The sequence below is a fragment of the Amblyomma maculatum genome, unplaced genomic scaffold (assembly GCF_055883805.1).
Source record: "Amblyomma maculatum isolate TAMU_Amacu unplaced genomic scaffold, ASM5588380v1 scaffold_19, whole genome shotgun sequence".
Classification (NCBI taxonomy): Eukaryota; Metazoa; Arthropoda; class Arachnida; order Ixodida; family Ixodidae; genus Amblyomma; species Amblyomma maculatum.
This window is the reverse complement of record NW_028146744.1, coordinates 7,284,300-7,310,113: the sequence shown is the minus strand read 5'-3', so window position 1 is coordinate 7,310,113 and position 25,814 is coordinate 7,284,300. Positions and strand designations below refer to the sequence as shown.

Sequence of the window (25,814 nt, the reverse complement as noted above, 5' to 3'; positions counted from 1 at the left end):
ACTTGGCATTAAAAAAGTACACCAGAAGTTTTTTTTTTCTGAACCTGGTTTGAACTGGGTCGGCCAGGGTAAAACGGGAATGTGTTTGAAACGGAACGACGGCGTGAACCCGACACCCTGATTGGGAAGGGATCATGACGACAGCTTTTTAGTATCGTCCGCTCAAAAAGGCGCTCAAAAGTCACGCCTTCCAGTGATTTTGTGGCAGCGGATGGCACCTGCACTATTCACAGCGTGGTAAACGTATATACTGAAAACCAGGCTTGCCCAACCGGACGGGCTGAGCAAGCCGCTACTGCACGCCTGGCAAGGCCGCTGGCACTCTGCTAAGTTCACAACCCACCCCTTCACTCCCCGCTCGTCCATTACAGGAGCTAACATAAAAAAATAAACACTGCATAGCATCTTGGTACGCTGCCAAGAAATGAGCTTTGGACCACGAATACGACAACGCAAAGCAGAGGGATGCAATAAACATTTTTTGTTTTTCAAGTTCTCAGCGGCGTAAGTGCAGTGGGTTCATTTGAGAGTGGGTCCATTGCACGAGTAAATATAGTAATTGAGCTTCTCGTTAACCCTCTGAGCCATGGCGCACCTTTAAAATAAACAGTGTAGGCGGGCGCGCTGTCACTTTCTCCCACCCCTCGTCAAGGGCATGGAGCAAGAGTGGCCACGTAGCTGGACATGCACGGCCGTTGCTATGTGTGGAAGATGCTTTGACACTAGCGCATCCACCGTGCGCTGCCTTGTCCATGGCTGGGTTGGAGAGGGCCCAAGAGTGTGCGCACAGCTATTTCCAGTCTGGTCGTGCCTCAACGAAGCACCGAGTGTATGCACGGCTGCGTTGCAGTGAATGCAGTGAAGCAGACCTCCACCTCTGAAGGAGCGCGCCTGGGCAGTTGGCAAGCTGTACCACAGAGTGGCTTTTTGTGCTGGGAGGTATAGAGTTGGAGCGTTGCGGCATATCAATCATAAGCATCACTTTGCGGCGGCGCCACTTCGGGGCTTCGATGTGCCATTGTGTCATTGGTTTGCGGCGAAATTGGGATCGAGCTTTCCAGCAAAGCACCGAAAACCTTTGAATTGACACGAGTGGTGCAGGCGGCCGCTTCGAATTGTACAGTTAAATTTACATGAGATATTACAGAAATTTCTCGAATCATCCAGGATTTGGAATTAACGCGAATTTGAATGATCAAGGTTTTACTGTACTTGGCACAAAACTTACTTTTATCACGTTTTAGACAACATCTCACTTTGCATTGAACTTTTTTCTCTCCCCCCTCCTTATCTCGAGGCAGGGGATCTCCTCAAAAGGTAAAAATAAATATGCAGAAGTGAGATGTTACCTGATATCCACCTGCATCTTGGCACGCTGCCAAGGTCAGTGCTGCAGGACTGTGACATCGGCTATGAGCATTACATTTGCTGCACCTGCTATGCCCCCCCCCCTCCCCCCTTTTCTCTTTACTAGAACTTTTCACTGCCGCTTGGAGGGGAATGCGAAAGTACACATATTATATATTTTTGCTATCACATTATCCAAATCTGCATGAAAATAGGGAAAATTTTATTGTATTTGCTATACAAAAATGCATTGCCTCTGTAGGAAATCAGTCGTAAATGATGTTGTTGTTGTGGTGTTTAGCGTCCCGAAGCGACTCGGGCTATGAGTGATGCCGTAGTGGAGGACTCTAGAAATTTCGACCACCGTGCACTAACTTCGCACAGCACACGGGCGCCTTGCTTTCCGCCTGCATCGAAAAGCAGCCGCTGACACCCGGATTCGATCCCGCGTCCTTGAAAACAGTAGTCGAGTGCCGTAACCACTGCGCCACCCTGGCAGGTTAGTCGGGAATGAAACAGAAAAAAAACTGCGTTATGTCGAAAAACACATCAAGAAGGATTGTATCAACGAGATTTCACCGTAGCTGCATAATGTCTGAAGGAATCTAGCCAGTAGCGTCTTCTTAAATTACACACAGACGCATGACATGGAAGAGTGCACGAGTTGAAAAAATTTGTCAGAAAGGGCTTGCTTACTTTCAAGCATACTTCGAGTTCTCTGCAGCGTGTAAAAGTGCATTGATTTGTCTCAGATGATCTAGTGATTGATTTAGTGTGTTCAATGTGTTTATCATGCTCGTTAGGTGTTGCAGGCCGCCTTTAAATATGCAGTTCGTTGCTTCCTATGTGCTGCTGCCCATCTTGAAGGAGTGTGCACTAGTACTGTATTCCTTTAAATGGTGTGCAGCAGAGGTCACAGGTGTGGGCGTTCCCCGCAGTGTCACCTGTATTAAGGGGAGACACTGCTCTTTAAACTAATTTTGTTAGTTTTTGTCGCACATAGATGAAAAATGTATGCCTGATGTATTTTTGTATGCTGAACACAAATATGCAATCTGTTTTTATCTATCTTGTGTCAGTTTTGAAATATTTGTTAATTAATGACTAATCATTGTGCCCAAGTTTTTAATAAGTTCCTGATCAAAAAATGATTAAAATTTGATATCTGTGTGTTCTGCAAGAGCCAGAGTGTGCAACCATACCATTCCTATAATTTTGGCCTCCCTGGCATAGAAGTTATAGACTTGCCAAATACATCCATCAAAAATTGGGAAAATTTCAACAAATAACTTACTAATTTAATTAAATTTCAAAGAGGAATTGTTGTGCTTTTTAGATCTTATTGCAGAGAACAATTCATAAGCTTCAAAATACAACAAGAATTGTTCCAATCTGACCACCACATCTGGAGATATCTTGGGCAACAGTATGTGGAGTGGTTAAAAAATCCATTTTGAGAAAACAAGAAAAGAAGTTTGAAAACAAGGCCGGAGTTTATTTGCTGCAAGTCAAGGCTTGGACTTCATTGCAAACTGTGTTAGAAGCCTCCAGGAACATAATCATTATCAACAGTTTTCCCTTGCTTCCTTTTCATGGCACTCCGCAAGTTTTCAGCACCTGCATGCTTCCTGTCCGATGCAGCCAGCCGGCGCTGGTCTTTCTCGGCACATCTTTGTACCAATATGCTGCTTCGATTCACGTGCAATTCTTTAAGGATAGCCTCAGTGGCATGCTCTTTCCCAGCATTGAATCTGGCGACAGCTTCCCCTACTGCACTCTCAACAGTGTAAAGAGAGGCATGCTTGGTTTTGGGTACGAGTGACCATATCACAGAGTGTAGGCACTCATTTGCATTTTGCGTTTTGCCTCTCTGGCAACGCTCAAGCAGTTTCTTGTCGGAGAGGTGTGTGTATATAGGTAGCAATGCCTCAGCGACATAGTCTGGGAGGTTGTATCGATGCTTTGGTGCTGGCTCCTTCTTTGCCACAGCCTTGTTGTGGGTGCACCAGCTGTCTTCCCCTTTTGGACAGAGCGAATGATTCGACCTTGCATCTGTCGAGGTCACATGATGATACATTGCAAGAACAGCATTCTTCATGTCATCAATGTTGCCCTGGTTCGCCTTCAGAGCCCGCCCATAGTAGGTGGATAATTTTGCAATAAGATCCCCTGTGAGCTTGCCCTTTCCGCCGAGACTTTTCTGGCTATCCCTTATGCTTTTGCAGGAGATTTCTCAGAGCAGCGCCCATGCGTTTGTGAATATGGTTAATGCAGTCTTCTTTTTCGATTTCCACAAAATCATATACCTTTTCTTCGTGCAGGCTGTTAAAAGCTCGGCTATCACCGTCGCACAACATCGTTGTATAGCGCAGGCCATGCTTTTGCAGTGATCGCCCAAACAGTATTCGTGCAGCCTCCACTTCCATTTGCCCAGGCTTGCTCAAACAATTTTTTTGGCACTGGTGGTCAGCTCGCCACTGCTCATACTGAGGGTCATCTTCTTTCGGGCCCAGCTGGCATCCCAAACAAAAGTTCGAAAATACCACAAAATCGAGCACGTACCCGGTGAACAGCTCAATTACTACACCTACACAAATGTGCGAGGAGTGGCCCCTTGTCAGCCACGTTCCATCATATGAAACCGCAATATTGCCGGGGTTTCCGAAGTTTAACTCGCTGTACACCGATTTCACGGCATCGGCGCACTCGCTCATCACATGCGCGGCAGCGTTCAGCACGGTAGGGTTAAGTTTTTTCTTCATGTACTTCTGGAAGGTTTTCGGGTGTAAACCACGTCGTGAGATGTTGAGCGAAGAAAAAATGTCATTTAGAGCTGTCTGCCCGTTCCCTGTGCTCATCACTGCACGAGTAGCGAGCACATTCACTTTGAAAGGGTTGCAGGTCTCATTCCCACCTGCTCTGGGCGAGCTCCATTGCGCATCAAGTTCACCGCAATAATCACAGGTTAAAACAAGCTTGACAGCTATTTCGTACTCCCGGGCCGTCTTTGAAAGCGTCACAGGGCTACCGCACTGCTTACACTGCGCATGCTGGAGGAGTTTGTTCACGGCTGCGAGGCTTAGAACGGTGAACGGCGTCCCGACTCCCGGGGTCTCGTCTCCCGGCCTTTCGTCGAAGTCCCCCACAAGGCGTTTGCGGCGGGTCGCAGACATGGAAGAAAGCCTTCGCTGTTCTTCTTGTGCGTGGAAATCGATTGCCGCTTCATCTGCATCGGAAAGAAGTGGCGTATCGACGCGCACTGTTTTCGGCACCGCAACGGGCGTCGCCGCCGCGCATGCCAACAATCCTTCTGTAGACGCACTGCACTGCCTCGTCGAGGTGGTCGTCGCTGCTGCTGCTGCTGGCGGTTCTGATGGCTCCTCACACGTCCGAGGCCGCCGTCTTCGTTTTTTGCCGAAAGCGTGCGCCGTTCGAAATTTCCGTTTTCCACCAGCCATCGCGACGGAGAAATGCGGTCGAAATGCGGCAAAATGCAAGATGGCGAACGATCGGAGCAGCATCGTCTTTGTGTAGCAGACAATGCTGCTGGCGTCCAATCGGAAAGCAGGATTTGCCCCACGTGATGCAAAAACACCAATAGCGTGCGACCAAGATACTTTGTTGGGCGAGTTGGTACTTATTAATTATTAATATAAACAGCGCGAACACGAAGACAAGGGACAAGAAACAAGAAAGCCACAGTACATGCGCTGACTCACAACTAAGCCTAAGCCGTTTACTCCAAGGCCCAGAAAAACAAACATGAAGAAAACGAAACAGTCACGTGAAACAACCCCTGGGTTCACCTGCTGCATAAAAAATTACTTTAAAAAATCACTTAAAAAAGACACCTCTTTGCTTGAAAGAGCAAGAGACGTCTTGCTGACACACTTATTGTCCGTTGAAATAAAATACGATTCCACTATCTCTCTCGTTATCTTCTCTTTGTGGCGATATAAAATCTTAACACTGTCAAACTTAGGAGTGCACTTCTTCTCCTTCTTCATTATTTCACATGACTGGCAATGTGAGACCAGAAATGTTTTGTCCTTGCCACTTTCCAAGTTGTTCCGGTGTTCCAGTAGTCTCTTGTTAATACATCGTCCTGTTTGTCCTATATAACAGGCTCCACAAGAGAGTGGAAACCTGTACACAACACCAGTCTTGCATCTAACAAATGGGTCTCTATGTTTCACCCCACATTCTTGCTTCTTCAATTCTCTTTCCCTTTGAATAACCGGGCAAATACTCTTCATCTTGAGCGGGGCGGTCAATGCGACGTCAACACCATAACTCTTGCCTACATTTTTGAGGCCATGTGAAGTTCTGTGCACATACAGTACCACTACAACTTTCCTCTTCTTCTCACCTATGCTGGGCAGAGATTTCTGTCTGAGCGTTCTTTTAAGGCTCTTCAGTAACCGGCAACTGGCCTCATTAATAACAGACTCCCGATAACCGGCCTTTGCAATTCTCTTCACTTGTCTTTCAAAACTCTTGCCCATGCCGTGGTAACAAGATTTCTTCAACGCATTTAATAAGCATGTGTTTATCATCCCATTCTTCACTAATTTGGAATGTCCTGAATTGGAGCCTAGCAACGGCTTCATCGATCTTGGGTTGTATTCCCAACAAACATGACCATCACCGAATTGAATCAAAATATCAAAATACTGTAACCGATCGTCCACTGGTTTCTCAACAGTAAATTCCAGCCCGGATCCACATTCAGTAAAAACATCCATAATGTCCTTCATTCGTTGATAGAATCCTTCACGGTCTGTTAATACTAAAAAGTCGTCCACATACCTGAAGGTGGAATAATGTAAGCCCTCCAAGTTATCCTTCAGGTGTCTGTCCACGTACATTAAGAAGATGTCACTCAAGACCGGTGCTACACTCGACACAATGCAGACTTCAGCCTTCTGCGTATACAGCTTGTTCTTCCAGTCTATGAAGGTGGATTCCAGGTAGAACCTCAAAAGTTCAAGGAAACATTCAACACTAACACCTGAGGCGTCAATGAAGTCACATTCATCATTGTCTTCTGTAATGCACATTTGTACACGCTTAAGGAGGCAGTCATGGGGGAGGCTATAATATAAATCCTTGACATCCATGCTGAAGCCGACACATTTTCTTGGGTTGTGTTCTTTGAGGAACACGGCAAGGGCTTCAGAGTTAGGTAGCCTTAGAGGGTCTGATAAAGTCAACGAGGAAAGGTGTTTCTGCAAATATTTGGACACCAGGTGCTGCCACGTGCTCTTCTCAGATACGATGGCTCTGAACGGAACATCTGGTTTATGGGTTTTTGCCGAAAAGAATACTTCCAAATGTAATTGCTGATAAAGTCAACGAGGAAAGGTGTTTCTGCAAATATTTGGACACCAGGTGCTGCCACGTGCTCTTCTCAGATACGATGGCTCTGAACGGAACATCTGGTTTATGGGTTTTTGCCGAAAAGAATACTTCCAAATGTAATTGCTGATAAAGTCAACGAGGAAAGGTGTTTCTGCAAATATTTGGACACCAGGTGCTGCCACGTGCTCTTCTCAGATACGATGGCTCTGAACGGAACATCTGGTTTATGGGTTTGTGCCGAAAAGAATACTTCCAAATGTAATTGCTGATAGAGTCAATGAGGAAAGGTGTTTCTGCAAATATTTGGACACCAGGTGCTGCCACAAGCTCTTCTCAGATACGATGGCTCTGAACGGAACATCTGGTTTATGGGTTTTTGCTGAAAAGAATACTTCCAAATGTAATTGCTGATAAAGTCAACGAGGAAAGGTGTTTCTGCAAATATTTGGACACCAGGTGCTGCCACGTGCTCTTCTCAGATACGATGGCTCTGAACGGAACATCTGGTTTATGGGTTTTTGCCGAAAAGAATACTTCCAAATGTAATTGCTGATAAAGTCAACGAGGAAAGGTGTTTCTGCAAATATTTGGACACCAGGTGCTGCCACGTGCTCTTCTCAGATACGATGGCTCTGAACGGAACATCTGGTTTATGGGTTTTTGCCGAAAAGAATACTTCCAAATGTAATTGCTGATAGAGTCAATGAGGAAAGGTGTTTCTGCAAATATTTGGGCACCAGGTGCTGCCACAAGCTCTTCTCAGATACGATGGCTCTGAACGGAACATCTGGTTTATGGGTTTTTGCTGAAAAGAATACTTCCAAATGTAATTGCTGATAAAGTCAACGAGGAAAGGTGTTTCTGCAAATATTTGGACACCAGGTGCTGCCACGTGCTCTTCTCAGATACGATGGCTCTGAACGGAACATCTGGTTTATGGGTTTGTGCCGAAAAGAATACTTCCAAATGTAATTGCTGATAGAGTCAATGAGGAAAGGTGTTTCTGCAAATATTTGGACACCAGGTGCTGCCACGTGCTCTTCTCAGATACGATGGCTCTGAACGGAACATCTGGTTTATGGGTTTGTGCCGAAAAGAATACTTCCAAATGTAATTGCTGATAGAGTCAATGAGGAAAGGTGTTTCTGCAAATATTTGGACACCAGGTGCTGCCACAAGCTCTTCTCAGATACGATGGCTCTGAACGGAACATCTGGTTTATGGGTTTTTGCCGAAAAGAATACTTCCAAATGTAATTGCTGATAAAGTCAACGAGAAAAGGTGTTTCTGCAAATATTTGGACACCAGGTGCTGCCACGTGCTCTTCTCAGATACGATGGCTCTGAACGGAACATCTGGTTTATGGGTTTTTGCCGAAAAACACACTTCAAAAGTAGTTTGTAGGCTTTCGGTGTATATACATGTGCTTGCAAGTAGAGGATGTGAAACAGAAGGGCATGTACTGTGGCTTTCTTGTTTCTTGTCCCTTGTCTTCGTGTTCGCGCTGTTTATATTAATAATGAATAGCGTGCGAGATTTTAATATTTTTTTGCGGCTGTCTAGCTCCACTGTTGCCAGACGGAGAACTGTTTCCCGCTAGGAACGGAAAATAGAAGAGTGCAGCTTTCGAACGATATCAAAATGGCCGCGCTGCGCTGTGCCGTTGCCGCGGGGCGCGAGGTTGAATTCGACTAATCTTGAGGTCTTTTTATGAGCGAAAAATGTCATGTTACTGACTTTAAAACCTAATAACGCAATAAATACTAGTCAGAGGACTATAATATTTCAGAAATGGGTTCTTCAGAACCTCCAGATTCCAGAAAAAAAATAGTTCAGAAAACCGAATTTTTGGCAATTTTTCGGCCTCAAAGAGACGTGTCTCCCCTTAAGGACAGTATTCAGTGCCCTGCCAAGAAGGACCCTGTATACATCTTCCCAAAGGCCCCAACTCAAACATTACTGCAGGCTAGGTAATGGCCCACTTTACAGTCATGGACAAAAAGTTTGCGGGACGTGAGTTCGTGGAAAAATATTTTTATGTGATCGGGTAAACATAGTGAATGAAATGTGCTGAATCACGAGGGGACATGCACGCTGTTTCCAGAGAAAAAAAAATATCGCAGGAAAAACTAGCCAGGCAACGAACAAGTAAACGTTTTTACACAAATTGGCATCCCGCAAACTGTTGTCCCTGACTGTACCTTGTATATCAGTGCTTGTGGCTTCAGGGACCAAAGGATGGCTGTGGGTATCCTTTTGTAGTGCCATTCTGTGGATCTCATGAGTGCATTTGGGCTTAGCGCAGAGCTCGACGACGCTCGAGTGGATTGGCCACATGATTCTCCAGAGCAATGGGCTCCTCTTGTGTGGATACCACATGGTAAGTGAGCACACCTCCAGTCTCACAGCGGTGATTGCCAATTGGCAAAATGCGTGGGAGGTCAAATGGTGTTTCACCGTGCTCTCACAATGGGCATGAAGGAAAACAAACACACTTCAAAAGTAGTTTGTAGGCTTTCGGTGTATATACATGTGCTTGCAAGTAGAGGATGTGAAACAGAAGGATTGATACTTTAAGGAACTGGTTTTTATTGATGGCACGACAAAATATTTTTCACCAAGTATTTCATGCATTGGATGCTCCCCAAAGCTGGAAGCCATGACCGCAATAGTGAATGCTACATGCGGTCATCAAAAGTGAGAGGCCAAAAGGCAGTGTGGGCCCAATTGCTTTGGAGCTTTAGGGCATGTGTCAGCATTTCAGTTAATGCTTTGTTTTAAGGCGAAAGCTTTTAAGGCTCATGCTCGCGGCCACGATCGTGTCCTCCCGTAACGCTTTGGTTTGATGATGTCATCAGTGGTGTCACACCTTAACTTGTATTAGTAGTAGTTATGGCTAATGACTAACTAGTTGTAGGATGACATTAGAATCAGCCTATTAGGACATTTGAATTCACGTTGCACCTATGCTTGGGCAGGAGCTGTCTACTCGTGTCACTCATTTCATATTGGAGGGTGATATTGACATGTGCATTAGAGCAAGAAGAATGAGCGAAATGGGACGAAGTAGACGACGTTGAAGTGTGGGCCCCGTTCCTGGTGTCCTCGTTCGCTGGTTCAGCTGTCTCGGTGCTCTCGGTGCTCTCGCTCGGCGGCCACAGTGGTTGTTTCTGTGTAGCAACTGTTACACATCTGGTGGAGTCATGCTGGGCATACGCTTCCCGACCTACGTACACCTAGGAGATAAAAACACTGAGCTCTTACTGGTTCATCAGCGCCAGGCTAGCCACCGCCTTCGCGGCCAGTCACCTGAATTCGGACCTCTTACCACCCCGACAAGGACGATGCAGCTTCGACCGACGGTCCCACCGGAAATGGCCACAGATAGTAGATCCCCGGCGCCCATCCTCTACCACATGCCGCGTACATTGCCATCTTTTCACGGCGATGTATACGAAGATGCGGAGGATTGGTTGGACACCTTTGAGCAGGTCGCCTGCTACAATGGCTGGAGCGACGACCGTAAGCTCCATAACGTGTTTTTTGCGCTTGAAGACTCCGCTAGGACATGGTTCGAGAACCACGAGAACAACATGTCCGCCTGGGAGACATTACGCCTAAATCTCCTAGCTACATTTTCCAATGCAGACCGCTGGGAGAAAGCGGAAGCTGCGCTTCACTCCCGCAACCAGCGCATCAACGAAAGTGTCCGCATGTATGTGGAGGACATGACGCGCCTCTTCAAGCGTGCCGACCCCTCCATGGCGGAGGAGAAGAACCTACGCCACCTCATGCGTGGGGTCAAGCAGGAGTTTTTTGCCGGTCTTGTGCGCAGTCCACCGCGTACTGTTGCCGAATTCCTCACTGACGTGACTACCATGGAAACAACGCTCTTGCAAAGAGCCAGGCAATACAATCGGCATGAGAGCACGCTTGGCCCCGCTGTACCTTCGGTGTCGCTTGGGAGCGATATGGCCGCTTTACGTGACCTAATCGGGTCGATCGTCAGGGAGTAACTACAAGCCCTCCAGCTGCCTTCCAGCGCGCCTTCTACTACATCGCTGTCAGAAGTCGTCCGGGACGAGGTGCGCCTAGCACAGCAACAACCCCCTGAGGGTCCTAGCCAGAATGAGGTCAGACCTACCTATGCATCTGTCCTCTGCCGGGCGCCAGCACCTCGCTACGATGTCAATACCGTCAATACCACGACTCAAGCAGGGCAGCAGTCTGGTTTTGCCCGGGTGCCTGCTCGACTAGCCTATCAGCGGCGACGAAAATGTGAAGTGTGGCGTGCACCAGACCGGCGGCCCCTCTGCTACCACTGTGGTGAGGCGGGTCATCTTTACAGGGCCTGCCCATATCGCCGAGTGGGCCTGCATGGTTTCGCGCCCAACGATCCTTGCCCACGGAACAGCAAACGACAATTCGAAATCGAAGCTCACCTGTCGGCTCGTCAGAGGCCTGGAACATACGGCCGTTATGACTCTAGATCGTCGTCTCCTCGGCGTTACCATCCCCAAGTCCTCGCCGAGACGCCGGCTATCCTGAGCGGCGTTCTCCCAGTCCATCGGGAAAACTAATTCCAGCGGTCTTCGGAGGCAAGGCTGCTGCTGTCGGGAAAACCGAAGATCCTCCGTCGCCGATACGCTGAAACGCTGATTTCTCACTGGGGTAGGGTAGCGACAGCATCCGACGGGCTACCTCTGATTTGTGTGTGACAATTGACGGTACTGACGCTGTCGCTTTACTTGATACTGGTGCAGATTATTCGGTGATGAGCCATGCCCTCGCCCAGGACTTGAGCAAAGTTTTGACGCCATGGCTGAGCCCTAGCATTCGCATGGCTAGAGGTCACCTCATTAGCCCGGCCGGAAGGTGCACAGCCCGAATCAGCATCCGCGGTTTCGTCTACGTTGGTGAATTCGTCATCTTGCACGAGTGTCCGAGGGATTTGATCCTGGGCCTCGACTTTCTACAGGCAAACGGTGCTGTGATCGACCTACACGAAGCATGAGTTACATTTTCGACAAAGCAAGCCATGGCGCACAGTGACACAGAAGACCCAGGAGTCAACGCTCTGCATATTGTCGAAGGTGACGTAATGCTGCCACCAAGGTCCAGTGTGCTGGTGTTAGTGAGGAATGACTGGTTTCACGACTGTGAAGGTATTGCGGACAGTAACCCTTCGCTGTTGCTCGAGAAGGGAGTGGCTATTGCTCGCGGTCTTGTCGACCTGAATGACGGCTGTGCGACAGTTTTCGTGAAGAATTTCACCAATGAAATTCAGCACCTAGCGAAGAGAACGGCTGTTGCCTTCCTCCACGGCGTAGATGGGTTGCCGAATCTGTGCCCCGTGGAGATGAATCTTCATGACGATGCCGCAGCACGCAATGCCCTTTCAGATGGTTAAAATCAACCCGGGTCTGTCACCTCATCAAAAGAACCTTCTGTCGTCCCTGCTACTTGATTTTAAAGATTGCTTCGCGACGAGCTCCAAGGTCGTACATACGCCGGTAGCCAAGCATCGCATCGTCATCGATTCAGCCACGCCACCAGTTTTTCAGTGTGCATACCGTGTTTCGCCTAAAGAGCGGGAGGCTATTAGAATGCAAGTCGATGAAATGCTCGCAGACGATGTTATACAGCCGTCAACAAGTCTGTGGGTGTCGCCGGTCGTCCTGGTGAAAAAGAAAGACAGCTGAACATTTCGACAGATTTGCCTGTCTGGTTGGGTTGATAACTAAATAAAACTTGAAATTTCTCCAACCAACATTTTTATTTTATAAAACCCGACGTTTCGGAGCCGGCTCGGCTCCTTCTTCAGGGGTGCATGACGCGGGGCTGCGTGCAGCTATAAGTAAAGGAATGGTCGAGGGGGAGAAGAAGGTGGGGGGGGGGGAGAATGGGGAGGGGGTGAGATGTGTGTGAAAGAAATGAGAAGGAAGGAGGGGGGTTTAGACGAGTGAAGGTGCCGCAGGTGCAGGTGTGCTCGCTGGCGACTTTTTTCTTTTCTTCTGTGAAGTGGCCAGGAGAGAGCGAAGACCTTGCAAGTATACAGCAGGAAGGTTGCCTATTGTCCTGTTGATGTTATTTGCGGTCGACTGTATGTGCCATGACTCGAGGAGGCGTCTTTTGCGCCTGCACTTGACCGACTCCGAGACGCCAGGTTCTTTTCTTCCTTAGATCTGAAAAGTGGATATTGGCAGATCGAGGTGGACGAGCGAGAGCACCGAGAGCACCGAGACAGCTGAACCAGTGAACGAGGACACCAGGAACAGGGCCCACACTTCAACGTCGTCTACTTCGTCCCATTTCGCTCATTCTTTCTGCCAGAACTCTTTGCATTCATGTTACCCCTAGGACACGCAGGCACGTCCATACGGCTTGGTTAAAGAGTGACTTTATATGTGTGCTGGTAGTGTGTACGCTCTCGCGTCATACCCTTTAAGGCTGAGCTTAAGTGGCCTCAATAATGTAGTGCCCTATACTGATTGGGCATGATAGGGGAATAATGTAGCAGGCAAAAGATGCTTTCGCTTCCATCCAAGTTTAACCAGAGCTAAACCACAGCTAATTTTTTTCTTATCGAGAGAGAGTGAAACTAATAAATTGGAGTGTAACGTATATGAACACCACATATGCCAGCTCTGGGGCCATGAGTCCTTTCAGAACAGCGCAGAAGTGATGAGGAAAGTGGGGCTGAGGAAGGAATTCTGGACCATTGGACATGACAAATCTTTGTGCAAGAGAATTGATGCAACTCACTGATGACCCAGTGTCGTGCGGCTAAATTCCTGTGGCGAAGATGGTGGTACCATGTAGTTTTTGAATCAGCATTTAGCTTTTCCACTGCTATGACTTAGGCCTAAGGGGGTCTTCCCTAAACATTTTACCAACAGGAATGGTTATGCAGCGCAGCATCCAGGAAGTGTGGCCAAAAAGTCTGCATTGAGGTAGCCATTAATAACAGCAGGGGTGTTTGCTAGCTTACAGAAAATGTTCTCTATTTCTGGTAAGCATGATCGACACAGAGAATTTTCAGTTTGCCCTCTCTCGCAGAGTGACTTTGTGCTGTGGAGCACGTGGCAACAGCGTGCAGTGTTCCAACTGAATTGTGGCGGTGGTCACCGGTCCTGGGACTTCGCAATGAATGCAAGTGAAGGTCTCTTTGCCTGCCTCAAAACTGGCCGCATCATGGTGCAGCGCTGTGGCCTCAAAGAGATGCTCCACCGGTCATGTGTGCGGGTAAGGAGCAGTCTCTGTAGTGGCTTGGGGTCAAGTGAAAGCCTCTCAGTTTCCCATTATGTGCAGGCACCCCTGCACCGAAGAAAAATTGCAGCCATTTGTTTGCTCTTTACGGAGGAGAATGCATCCGGGGGTGAGTAGTGCCTTCTCAGCCTGTCCTGTTTGCGCAGCTCAGTGCACACCTTCACTGGAATGCACTTTTCTTTGCTAATGCCTCGATTGAGAATGGCACTGTTGCTAGAATAAGTGGTGAAAAACAATTGCCCTGCTTTTCAAACGGCACTAAAAAGGATTTTGTTTCCTTCTATCTCTGTTGTACCCAAGCGTGCTGAATTTTTTGCGCTGAAAGAGGGTGCAACAAAAAAAGAGCTGGGAGGAAACCCTGAAATTCAAGTGTGTTTGAGGTTAACAGCCAAGCTTTTTAACCAACCTTGTCAAAATGCTGTGTGCATGCAGTGCAGTTTGAACAGTATTAGTGCTTGTGTAACCTTCCCCTGCATGTAGCTTACACTGAAGCCCACAACATGACAAGAAAATGCTTTCGGTGGTTTGTGAAGCCTAGGCAGGAAAGGCTGTACACTGTGTGCGTATAAAAGCAATACACTGTGTGTGTACTGCTTGGGGCAAGGGTATGATGGGATGAAAGGGGGAGAGACAATGCAGGGTCACTGGGCTGAGTTTGGCCCCAATGGATTGCATATTTTTAATTGTTGTGGGACGCCCACGGAACACCCATGTTATTGCATCAGAAGCTCGTTTATTTGGGTTACCTGCAGCTGGCGTCTTAATTTGGCCATGCCTCTGAAGGGGCATCATGTTAAGGTATGACCTGCTGGAGAAACGGTTGTCCAGGTATTTGTCCTTGGGCTTGAACAGCATATTACATTGTTTTCTTGCACCCCACTGGCATGCTGTTTGCGGCTCGTGTGGTGAACCCTCCTCACTTGCATTGCCATGTGCAAAGAAGCACCAGCTCTGACTGCATTGCGTGCCGAAAGAAGCTGCAGAAACCCTCGCCGTTATGGAACAATCATCCTTTTTCACACAGCCGCTGTGTGGACACGCACCTCTTCACTGGTTGAAAAAATTGGCTGTGGCTTACCTTCGGTTAAACTTAATGTGAAGTGATAGCTGAAGCATGGAGACTCAGAAGCGACAGTGGCTCGTTGCTCATACCGTGCAGCATCATCGCGGCTGTGTTTCGCAAGATGCTCCTTATGTTGTTCCGGCATTTCAGCTACTCTTTTGGCTTTAGGTCATTCTCTACTTTGCAAAGTTTCAGCTCGCAATGCAATGCTCTCCGGATCATTAGATGCAGCCAACCGATGATTGTAACGAGCACGGCTGCTCAGTTGCTCTTACTCCAGTCCATGGCGCCACACTGGCCAAGGCACTCGGCGCGCCTCTACATATATTCAAGATTGATGTCAGCGATCACATCTCGCCATGCAGCTGCTCACGCATTAGCTACTTCCCATGTCAGTTGACCTTGACCTCGACCTTTGGTGGGAACATAGCTACTCAAAAAGGTTGGGGCTTTGCCCGCCGCTGGGGTGCAGTGTTTAAGATGCCCGACTACTGTGTCAGAGTACCCGGGTTCGATCCCAATCACCGGTGGCTGCGTTTCGATGAAGGCGAAACAAAGAGGTGTCCATGTGCTGTGCAATGTCAGGGCACGTTAGATTCCCAGGTGATCGAAATTACTCAGGAGCCCTCCACTATGGCACCCCTTTCTCTTTCCGCTTTCACTCCCACTTTCTTCTCTTCCCTTACAGTGCGGTTGAGGTGTCCACAGAGCAAGTGTGACAGGTATTGCGTCTTTCCTTTCCTGTGGACCAGTAAAGTTCCAACTTGACCGTGAAGCTGTTTGAAGGTCATCAGAAGCACATGGTGACACTTCATGTAGTGATGCTATCGCTTCAAAAGGAACCGCCAGTCTCCGCTGTGCATATTCATGACAGGTGTGTGCAACAGGTGGCGGCAGCTGTCAAGCACACATATGGCCAGTTCATGGTGTAGTGGGTGCCTCACGGGCTGCCTCTCCCCGTGTGCATTTATACAGTCGAACCCAGTTATATCGAACCCGGATATATCGAATTTTGGTTATATCGAACTCTCGGAATATCCCCTTGAAAATCCCATGTAAAAGTACAGGAAAGCCGTGTCATATATCGAACTCAATTTCACCGGTCGTTCGATATATCGAACTCCGCACCATGCACTGGAAAGTGTGCCTTCTTCAAAGACGATCGCATCACCCTTGGCCGTTTGCCGCATGACGTTTTCAAGCCACGGGCGGAAGGAATGAGAGGGGACAGTTCGGCGACGGCTGGTCTGGGCAGCGCCGCGCCCATTCCCCAAAGGCGCGCGCATCTGCAGTTATTGTTCCCCGCGCGCCAACACGACGTTTGCAAGCCATGTGCGTAGGTGTGCCCATTCTTTTGCCAAGCTATCTCTCTCCTTCAGCATGCGCAACGCATGCGCCAAGGGAGCTCAGCCCGTTTTCAGACAGACGTCAAACGCTTTCTCCAGCATGTGTTGCGAACCCTCTGCGCACGGCGGCGCGGCAGCTGACGTGGCTATGGCGCCTTTCTTATCCTTTCTTTTCATCCTTTCTTATCGTTGTGCTGTACACGCGGCGTAGCGTAAGATATGGCGGCTGCGGACGTTAAGAAGTGGCAGGTTTTTTTTTTTTATTTTTTTGGCGGGAGTCGTTTATTTTTTATTTTTTTTAATCGTTTATCCTTGCATGTATGAATCAACGAAAGCACGCGGTCAGCTGCTGCGATCATGACGCCCGCCCCAAGCGCGGCGTGATAAATCGAACCAGGTTTGTGCAATCAAGCCATCACGGGCACTCTGCCAAGTTCGCTCCCCGCCACCGCAGGAGCTATCAAAAGATAAACGCGCCCTGACATTATCGCGCAGCATCTTGGCACGCTGCCAATGAGCTGTGGATGAGACGACCGAAACGGACTGACGCGCGCCATCAACATGCAAGCGAAAATGCTCACTATTTCTGCGATTTCTGCGATTAGTATCCGGGTTCGACTGTATTATTTAACGATTTCGTTAAACGACTGTATTTCGACGATTTATTTAACAATACTGCAGACTTCTTCTGGAGTCCAAGCAAGAGTTGGGAAACAAACATTCACAAACTAGAAATACAAAATAAAGGCAAAGAACAAAAGTTAAACATTCATACTTTTCAAAGAGGCAATAGATTCCGCTTAATCCTTACGATCCACAGCATTTTGAGGCAGCCTATTCCATCCGGATACAGTCTTGAGGAAATAGGAATATATAAAGGAATCGATGGAAACCTGGTATTCTTGTAAACGTTTCCCGTGGTTAAAGTTGTTTTAGCCTGTGATACAGGGGTCAGTAGCAAGCCTTGCTAATCTGAGTCTTATTGCTGTATAGGAGGTATAAGAGCTTGAGTCTGTACTAGTGATGCAGAACTATCGGTAAATTGACTATCGATAGTATTGATAGTTTTTTTGAAACTATCGATAGTACTAGTATCGATAAACTATCGATAGTGCAATCGATACTGCAATTGAGAGTACAATCGATAGTACTATCGATAGTACTGTCGATTGCACACTATCGATATGCTGTCAATAATTAAGCAATTTTTGGCCAGCGATATTGCCAAAACATTTGCTATAACCTACTATCAGCAGCACTCATTTCGTGTAGTTTATGATCAAGTTTAGGCGAATGAAATAAATAATTTAATTCCACAATGAAAGTGCCGGATTATGTCCATCAATAAATTCATACTCAAAAGTAACCTGTTAAATCCAACCAACAAATTCGGTGCTTGATGTTTTTATTCTTAAATCACGAAATGCAAATATGAATTTTATGCAGCGCAGTTCCACACACTTGTTATGGCTTCCTCTCCACTATGAATGAACAGTTCAAAAGTTGTCGTTTGTCACCCAAGCATTCTGGTGAAGGAACACAAGCATGTCAACTTTCTTGCCCTTTAGCCTGCTCCTCCCTTCTGAAATTATCTGACCAGCCGCTGAGAATACACGTTCTGCCGGTACCGACGTTGCTGTAATGCACAAGCTTTTCCTAGCCACTTCAGAGAGCGGCGTTGTGGAGCATTTCCAAGACCTCCAGAATTCTATAGGGTTGCTCGTTATTCGCGAGGTCGCTTGAAAGTTTCGTTTCTATTTTGAAAAGGCAGCGCCCCCTCTTGAAAGAAAGAAGTATTGCAGCACCGTGTGACATGCGCCACCGGTGTTTCTTTGTCTGCTTTTTTTTGTACATCCGTGGACGGATTCAGTTTAGTTTCATTTGCACCGCAAGGGGGTCATTCGAAAGCTTCGATACAAGCGTAAGCCTGCTTACATTGCTGCACCGGCGCGAGTTGGGTTTCTGTTGCGGCTTTCACTTGTCGGTAACCCAACTCCCAGGAATGAAACAGGGGAAGCGCAGTTTACCGATCAGGTCTATCATGTAAGCTTGCATGCCCCATACCGGCAAGTTAACTCGACATGGCTTGGTGCAATTCATTCGTTTTCTTATCTACCCGCTCCTACTGTCTCAAATACGCTCGTCTCCTGCCGCTCCTGTCTCTTCCCTTTGATATTTTATTTTGCAGACCGCAAAACACTCCCGTTCGGATTGCACTTGATGCTGATGGGACACGCCATGCGACGTAATAGGGATGCTTTGGTTCCATCCGAGAAGGCGGGCCTCATCATGCGACTGTGTTCTGTGATGCCATATGGCGTGCAAGTCCCACATACTATTGCGATGATATGAATTCATATTGCGAATGTACAGAACAAAAAGCAGCTGACACTTGTTTATTTTCCAGAGTGCTAATAACTGCTTTTTATGCATTTGGTACATTGGTGAAGGATGTCACTATATACGATAGAAACAAAAAACAAAGAAAGCAGTTTGTTGAGAGTTGTAACAAAGTTGCCAGTCTCAATTTCGCAGGTAATCAAGCTCGTGGAAGACGACCGTGGTGTGACTTTTAATGGGCGTATGCTCTTCATGTCGTTTCTTACACATAGACAAAATATAATCAGAAAGGTGTACCTCCCGCACCGCCGATGTATGGATGGACATAATGCCTTTAGAGTGCACTGATACTCCAAGAAGAAATAAAAAGAAAAAAATAGCCTCTCACGCACTACTACTGATGTACCAAATTTTTCCTATCAACATATTTTTTTTTCTTACTTCACCGAAGTCGAAGTAGTATGCGTTAGGGTGCCGCCAGCCTCATCCAGCGAAAAAATTACTCGAACTGCATTCTGAATATCGATTAGTCAAACCCGCTTATAACGAACCTGAGCGTCATGTGGAATTCGTTCGTTGTATCCAGAAGTTTGTGATATGGGGGCCGCTCACAAAAAAAAAAAATCGACATCAATGAAAAAAAAAAAAAAAAATATTCAGAAAAAAAGTAGGTGATCTTTGCCTCTTAAGGGGGGACGCGACCTTTGAAAACCGAAAAATTATGAAACAGTCGATTTTTGGAAGATTATATATTCCGGTAATATGTCTTATACACGAGTTTACAAAGGGGTGAAGGGTTCTGCCATATTGGGGAGCTGGGCTGCTATCGTAGCACAGGAAAAAGGAAACCGGTTTCTCCAAGGGTTGTAAAATGGTCTATAAACTACCCTTTCTGTAATTATCAATGCCCAACTCACCGTAGAAATACTCTAATTTAATTATATAACAAGAGGCAGTAGCCGCAGAGCAGCAAGCAAGCGCCGAAAATTCCCAAACTTCGCGCACACGCCATTTTTCTCCTGCCGAACTGAGCGCCGCATCTTGGTTTTGTTTTGTTTGTGAATTCTTGCGCTTTCTTCTGCCACTCTCGGCAGCGGCGACGGCGGCGTATGTCGAGGCGTGGCTTGCTTCCGATTGGAAGCCTCGCGGCAGCTTTTGAGTTTCCCGCGCTTGAATTCAAGGCTGCGATTGGGCAAAGCGCGCTCCGCGAGAACACGGGGGATCGAGCAACTGCTATTGGCCGCTGCGCCCGCTGACGTGTCGGTCTCCGCCGGCTACCTCCTCGCGTCGTCTGCTCCGGCTCTTTGCTGTCGTTGTTGACTGTCTTTTGACTTCGTGAATCGCGAGTTCTGTTCCTCTGAACGGTTTCGAGCAGCGTGTTAAACGTTGCATGGTCGCTCACGATGCCTCAAGATGCGACATGTGTGCAGTGCAGGCTTGGCTAGGTTTTTTTTTTCTTTTTCGTTCTGGTGCTTTATTTGCCACGTCGCCACTCCTCTGTGCCTCCGCTGATGCCACGAAAGATAACCCGGGAAGTCGCTTGTCGCGTTTGGGCCGCTCCTCGTTCCTCCGGCGAGATGCCGCGAAAGATAAACCGGGAAGCAGCTTGCTGCGTCTGCGCCACCCCTCATGCCTCGGACGAAATGCCGTGGGGGAATCAGGAATGCCGATTGTCGCAGCTTGCAGAGCACAGGATTGACGGATCTCAGCATGTGGAAAGTGGTCCGCGGCACAAAGGTGTTCGCTGTAGCCGATCGGCTATTCGCACAGATGTTTGTTGTAACCGAGACAGAGCGCCATAGCCCTAATGTATATTTTGACGGTCGCACCGGACTTGTTCATTATAAGCGAGCGTTCGTCTTAAGTGGGGTCATTATAAGTGGGCCCGACTTATTTTTGAGGAATTTCGTAATTTTGAACCGCCCCAGAACAACGCAGGCTAAAATGTCGACTAAGAAACTAGAATCGTTTTTAACAATGCTGCTCTTACGAGTTCTGAAGAATTAGCAATTATTAGACCACCGTAACCAACATAGTCTGCGTCCAGACATTGAATGTTCTGTACAAGCTTACCTGGCATAACCGGCCGTTGCTACTGTTTTGAAAGCAGCAGCTATGCTACAGAGAGCACAGATCACTGCAATAAAAGGTTTTCATAATCAGCAAGCATAACCGCTGAATTGTTAATTTCAAACGATTTCGGCTCAGAAGCAGACACGCCAAACAGTGCGTCTCGGGTTGTTGCTGCCAGCACAACTAGGAAATTAGCGACACTCAGCACTATTCAGCAACTCTACCTAGGGTACAGATGTGGGGAAAAAAGGATTAATAAAATTACGTCTAAATCTGAAGAAGGAACGCAACAGATTAGTAAGAAAGAAACCCATCAACGAATTAGCGTTGAGGGGGAGGGCAGAAGAGTTCAGGATCTCGCTACAGAATAGGTATTCAGCTCTAACCGAGGATGGCGACATTACCCTAGAAGTAAGGAACAATAATTTCAGAGATATCATTACTGAGTGCGCGGTAGAAGTAGGCGGTAGGATAGTTAGAGAGGATACCGGTAAGCTGTCTAAGGAGACGAAAGATTTGATTAAGAAACGCCAGAGAATGAAAGCTTCTAATCCAACAGACCGGATCGAATTGGCCGAGATATCAAAGCTAATCAATAAGCGCAAGGTGGCCGATATAAGGAAGTATAACATGGAGAAAATTGAGCATGCTGTAAAGAATGGGGGAAGCCTTAAAGCGGTAAAGAAGAAATTGGGCATAGGCAAAAACCAGATGTATGCGATAAGGGACAAGGCGGGCAACGTCATCACGAATATGGATAAGATAGTCAAAGTAGCCGAGGAGTTCTATACAAATCTCCACAGTAGCCAAAGTATTCAGGACCGTAATGAGATTGGCGGTAGGGAAAAACATTCAGATGTTCCACCAGTGACGAAGGACGAGGTCAAGAAAGCATTAGAAACTATGAAAAGGGGGAAATCAACTGGAGAGGATCAGATAACTACGGATTTGCTGAAGGACGAGGGAGATATCGTGTTAGAAAAACTGGCCACCTTGTACACGCAGTGCCTGGTGTCATCGACGGTACCGGAACCATGGAAGAATGCAAACATTATCCTCATTCATAAGAAAGGGACCTTAAGGACCTTAAAAATTACAGACCAATCAGCTTACTGTCTGTTACGTATAAGGTATTTACTAAGGTAATTGCTAATAGAATGAGGACAACCTTAGACTTCAATCAAGCAAAGGATCAAGCAGGGTTTCGGAAACGGTACTCTACTATCGATCATATCTATACCATCAATCAGATGATAGAAAAATGCTCAGAATATAACCAGCCCTTATACATAGCATTCATTGATTACGAAAAAGCATTTGACTCAGTTGAAACCTCGGCGGTGATGCAGGCATTGCGAAATCGGGGTAGACGAGCCGTACGTGAAAGTGCTGGAAGATATATACATTGGCTGCACAGCAACCATAGTTCTACATAAAGAAAGTAACAAAATTCCCATAAAGAAAGGTATTAGGCAAGGAGACACAATCTCCCCAGTACTATTCACAGCTTGCTTAGAGGAAGTATTCAGAGACTTGGAATGGGAGCAGTTAGGGATAAGGGTAGATGGAGAATACCTCAGTAATCTGCGATTTGCTGATGACATTGCCTTGCTAAGCAACTCGGGAGATGAACTACAAATAATGATTGATGACCTAGACAGGAAAAGTAGAAAGGTAGGCTTGAAAATCAATATGCAGAAGACTAAGATAATGTTCAACAGCCTCGGGAAGGAACAGCAGTTTACATTAGGTAGCGAAGTACTGGAAGTAGCAGGCGAATAGGTATACTTAGGACAGGTAGTAACTGCAGATCCGGACCATGAAAAGGAAATAACAAGAAGAATAAGATTGGGATGGAGCGCATTTGGCAAGCACTCGCAGATTATGTCTAGCAGCTTACCGGTATCGCTAACGAGGAAAGTATATAACAGTTGCATCTTACCTGTACTCGCTTATGTGATGAGAATGGCGGATAGCCCCAACTGTGAAAGATGCGGCTGCTAAGAGACCACACAGCATCTCCTTTGCGAGTGCCCTGCTTTTTCAAGCGAAAGATATGCGCTGTGTTCGGCTCTGGACCATCTTGACAGCCGTCCTTTCACAGAGGAGAAAATCCTCGGCCCATGGCTACAGAAGGCGTCTAACGGCAAAGCCTTCAAAGCACTTATGTGTTATATGAGAGACACAAACTTGATTGAGAAACTGTGACTGTGCTCCTCGCCGCCTTACCTTTCCTATCATTCTCTTTATCTTTCTCCTTTAAACTCCTCATTCCCCTTCCCCAGTGCAGGGTAACAAACCGGAAGCTTTCCTGGTTAACCTCTCTGCCTTCTCTCTCTTTCTTTCTCTCTCTCTCTCTCTCTCTCTCTCTATGGCGCTGAAACGTGGAGGCTAACCAAGAGAGTTCTACTTAAGTTGAGGACAACCCAGAGGGCTATGGAACGAAAAATGGTAGGGGTAACATTAAGAGATAGGAAGCGTGCAGAGTGGGTCAGAGAAATAACTCAAGTTACCGACATTCTAGTGGAAATTAAGAAGAAGAAATGGACATGGGCAGGACATGTAGTGCGAAGAGAGGATAACCGATGGTCGCTTAGGGTAACAAACTGGATTCCAAGGGAAGGAAAGCGTAGCAGGGGGCGGCAGAAAGTTAGGTGGGCGGATGAGATTAATAAGTTTGCAGGGTTCAAGTGGATGCAGCTAGCACAGAACCGGGTTAAGTGGAGAAATATGGGAGAGGCCTTCGCCCTGCAGTGGGTATAGTCAGGCTGATGATGATGATGAAAATGACGTCACCAGTGCATCGAAAATTGCACCGCGCTGCTGGCGCAGCTGGCACTGCACCATGCTTTGTGAGCAGGATTAGCAATTTTGTTGTCGGCGCGGTCGTAACCGCGGCGCCGAGTGTTGTTGTCGGCCGCTCCGGAAACACGTCACTAGTGCTAATGTTTTTTCAACTCGACTGCACATCTGCAGATCTCGGTGATGTGTCGACTGCGATAATGGAGAGTCCTGTCATATTTACTACCACCATCATACCATGCACTCAGGGAACCAAGTTTTGCTGCAATGAGTTCGCACGGTTGATTTGATTCTACCGATAGCAGTGCAAAAATTACTACTGATAGTACTATCGATAGCGCTATCGAAATAAACTATCGACGGACTATCGATAGAGCTGTCGATATACTATCAAAATTACTGTCGATAGTACTATCGATCGTTTTTGTCTACCCTAGATAGTTCGATAGTGACCCAACTATCGATATTACTATCGATAGTTCTGCATCACTAGTCTGTACTCCGTCTAGATCGGAGGGTCTGAAGGTCCAGGAGATTAAATCTTTCCCTATGTGGCCGAAATGGCCGTTTTCTGTAGGTTGGAGATTTTTTGTAAAAACTGTCATGTCTGAAATTTTATGCAATGCATGAAAAGAATCCTAAATTGATTTGCTTTTTAGGCATACAACTTTGAATATGAAGTTGTGTGTTGTAACACAATATAATTTCCCAAAAACCAGATTTTAGAAAAAAATGAAGAAAACTTGACGAAATGCACTTGTAAAGAAACGAAAAAAATTGAAGAAATTTTTCGAGATATACAAAATGCAGACCATTATATTGGCCACTCCCTGTGAAAAAATGAAAGTTCAGTGTTAAATAGTGTTTTTGATGCATAATGAGCAATCGAGGGCCGCTGCAGAGCGCCATGCTGAAATGAATGTCTGGTTCTCTTCTTGGGCGGAACGCCACTCCCTGTTTTTGCAGGAGGCAAGATATCGTGTCCAAATGATGTTGACACCCTGAGAATGAGATAAATGACACCAACAACACAAACAAAACATCCGGAGCGGTCCCAGACGTATGTAAAACAGGCCAACAAATTGCGTCCGCCGATGTTCCGGGCTGGTTTCCATCGTCATCAGGGTCGGAACTGAATCCTGACGATAAGGCAGCATCTTCAAAGTCACTGCTGCTTGGGTCATCGATAAAATCTGTCGTAGACGGTGCGGAATCATCAGATTTGCAACGTTTTGAAGCGTGCGTCGTCGATGCACATGCCGCAATTCTCGCATGCGACTCCGACGCTGCTGCGTGCTCGAAGCGCGTTCAAAAATAGCCACCTCGCGGGAAAAAATGTAAACAGCAATAAAATCTAAACTTCACTTACCCGGCTACACGCTAGATGGTGTGATCGACGCGGAAAGGTTAAAAATTTGCTTGCGAAGTCATCGTTAGTGGGCAGAGTGTGGCCGCCGGTGTTCCGGGCTTGTGTTTTTGTCGTCAGCGGGGTCGGAAATGAATTCTGACGATAATTGGCAGCATCTTCAGAGTCGCTTCTGCTTGGGTCATCGATAAAATTGATCGTAGATACAAGTCGAACCTGGATATATCGAACCCAGATAGTTCGAATTTTGGTTATATCGAACTCACGGAATATCCCCATGAAAATCCCATGTAAAAGTATAGGAAAGCTGCGTCGTATATCGAACTCAATTTCACTGGTCGTTCGATATATCGAACTCCCACCACGCATTGGACAGTGCGCCTTCCCCAAAGATGATCACATCACCCTCGTCCGTTAGCCGCTTGACGTTTTCAAGCCACGCGTGGAAGGAATGAGAGGGCACAGTTCGGTGACGGCTGGTCTAGGTCAGCGCCGCGCCCTTTCCCCAAAGGGGCGCGCATCTGTGGTGATCGCTGCCGTGCACCAGCACATGGCGTTTGCACGCCATGTGCGTGAAGGAACGAGAGGGAACCAATGCAGCCGTGGTGTTCGGGAGAGGGAAAAATGCAATAGAGTTTTTGAATAGAGTGAAGTGCAAGGGTGTGCCCACTCTTTTGCCGAGATTTATCTCTGCTGTTCTCTTTCCTGGGCTTCGTCAGCGCCCTCTAGATTAGGTGGCCTTGACTTCGTTCGCAGTAACACGCACTATGCATGCGCGGACAAGCCAGCTCAGCCCGTGGAAGATACTGTCTCTAGCGTGTGTTGTGAACGCTGTGCACGCGGCGGC

At 47.1% G+C, this 25,814-nt stretch overlaps 1 protein-coding gene and 1 pseudogene across 5 annotated transcripts in view; one reads left to right on the top strand and one right to left on the bottom strand.

Annotated features, from left to right (window-relative positions):
• Window positions 1-25,814, top strand: part of LOC146171622 (tRNA (34-2'-O)-methyltransferase regulator WDR6) — a 215,707-nt gene that overhangs the window by 98,284 nt on the left and 91,609 nt on the right. For all 5 annotated transcript variants that reach the window (XM_084586380.1, XM_084586377.1, XM_084586376.1 and 2 more), the window contains 3 exons: window positions 9,014-9,088; window positions 13,768-13,953; window positions 14,020-14,086. In XM_084586380.1, coding sequence (XP_084442506.1) covers window positions 9,014-9,088; window positions 13,768-13,953; window positions 14,020-14,086 — 328 coding nt within the window. The remainder of the gene's footprint in view (window positions 1-9,013; window positions 9,089-13,767; window positions 13,954-14,019; window positions 14,087-25,814) is intronic.
• Window positions 2,885-4,805, bottom strand: LOC146171623 (uncharacterized; annotated as a pseudogene).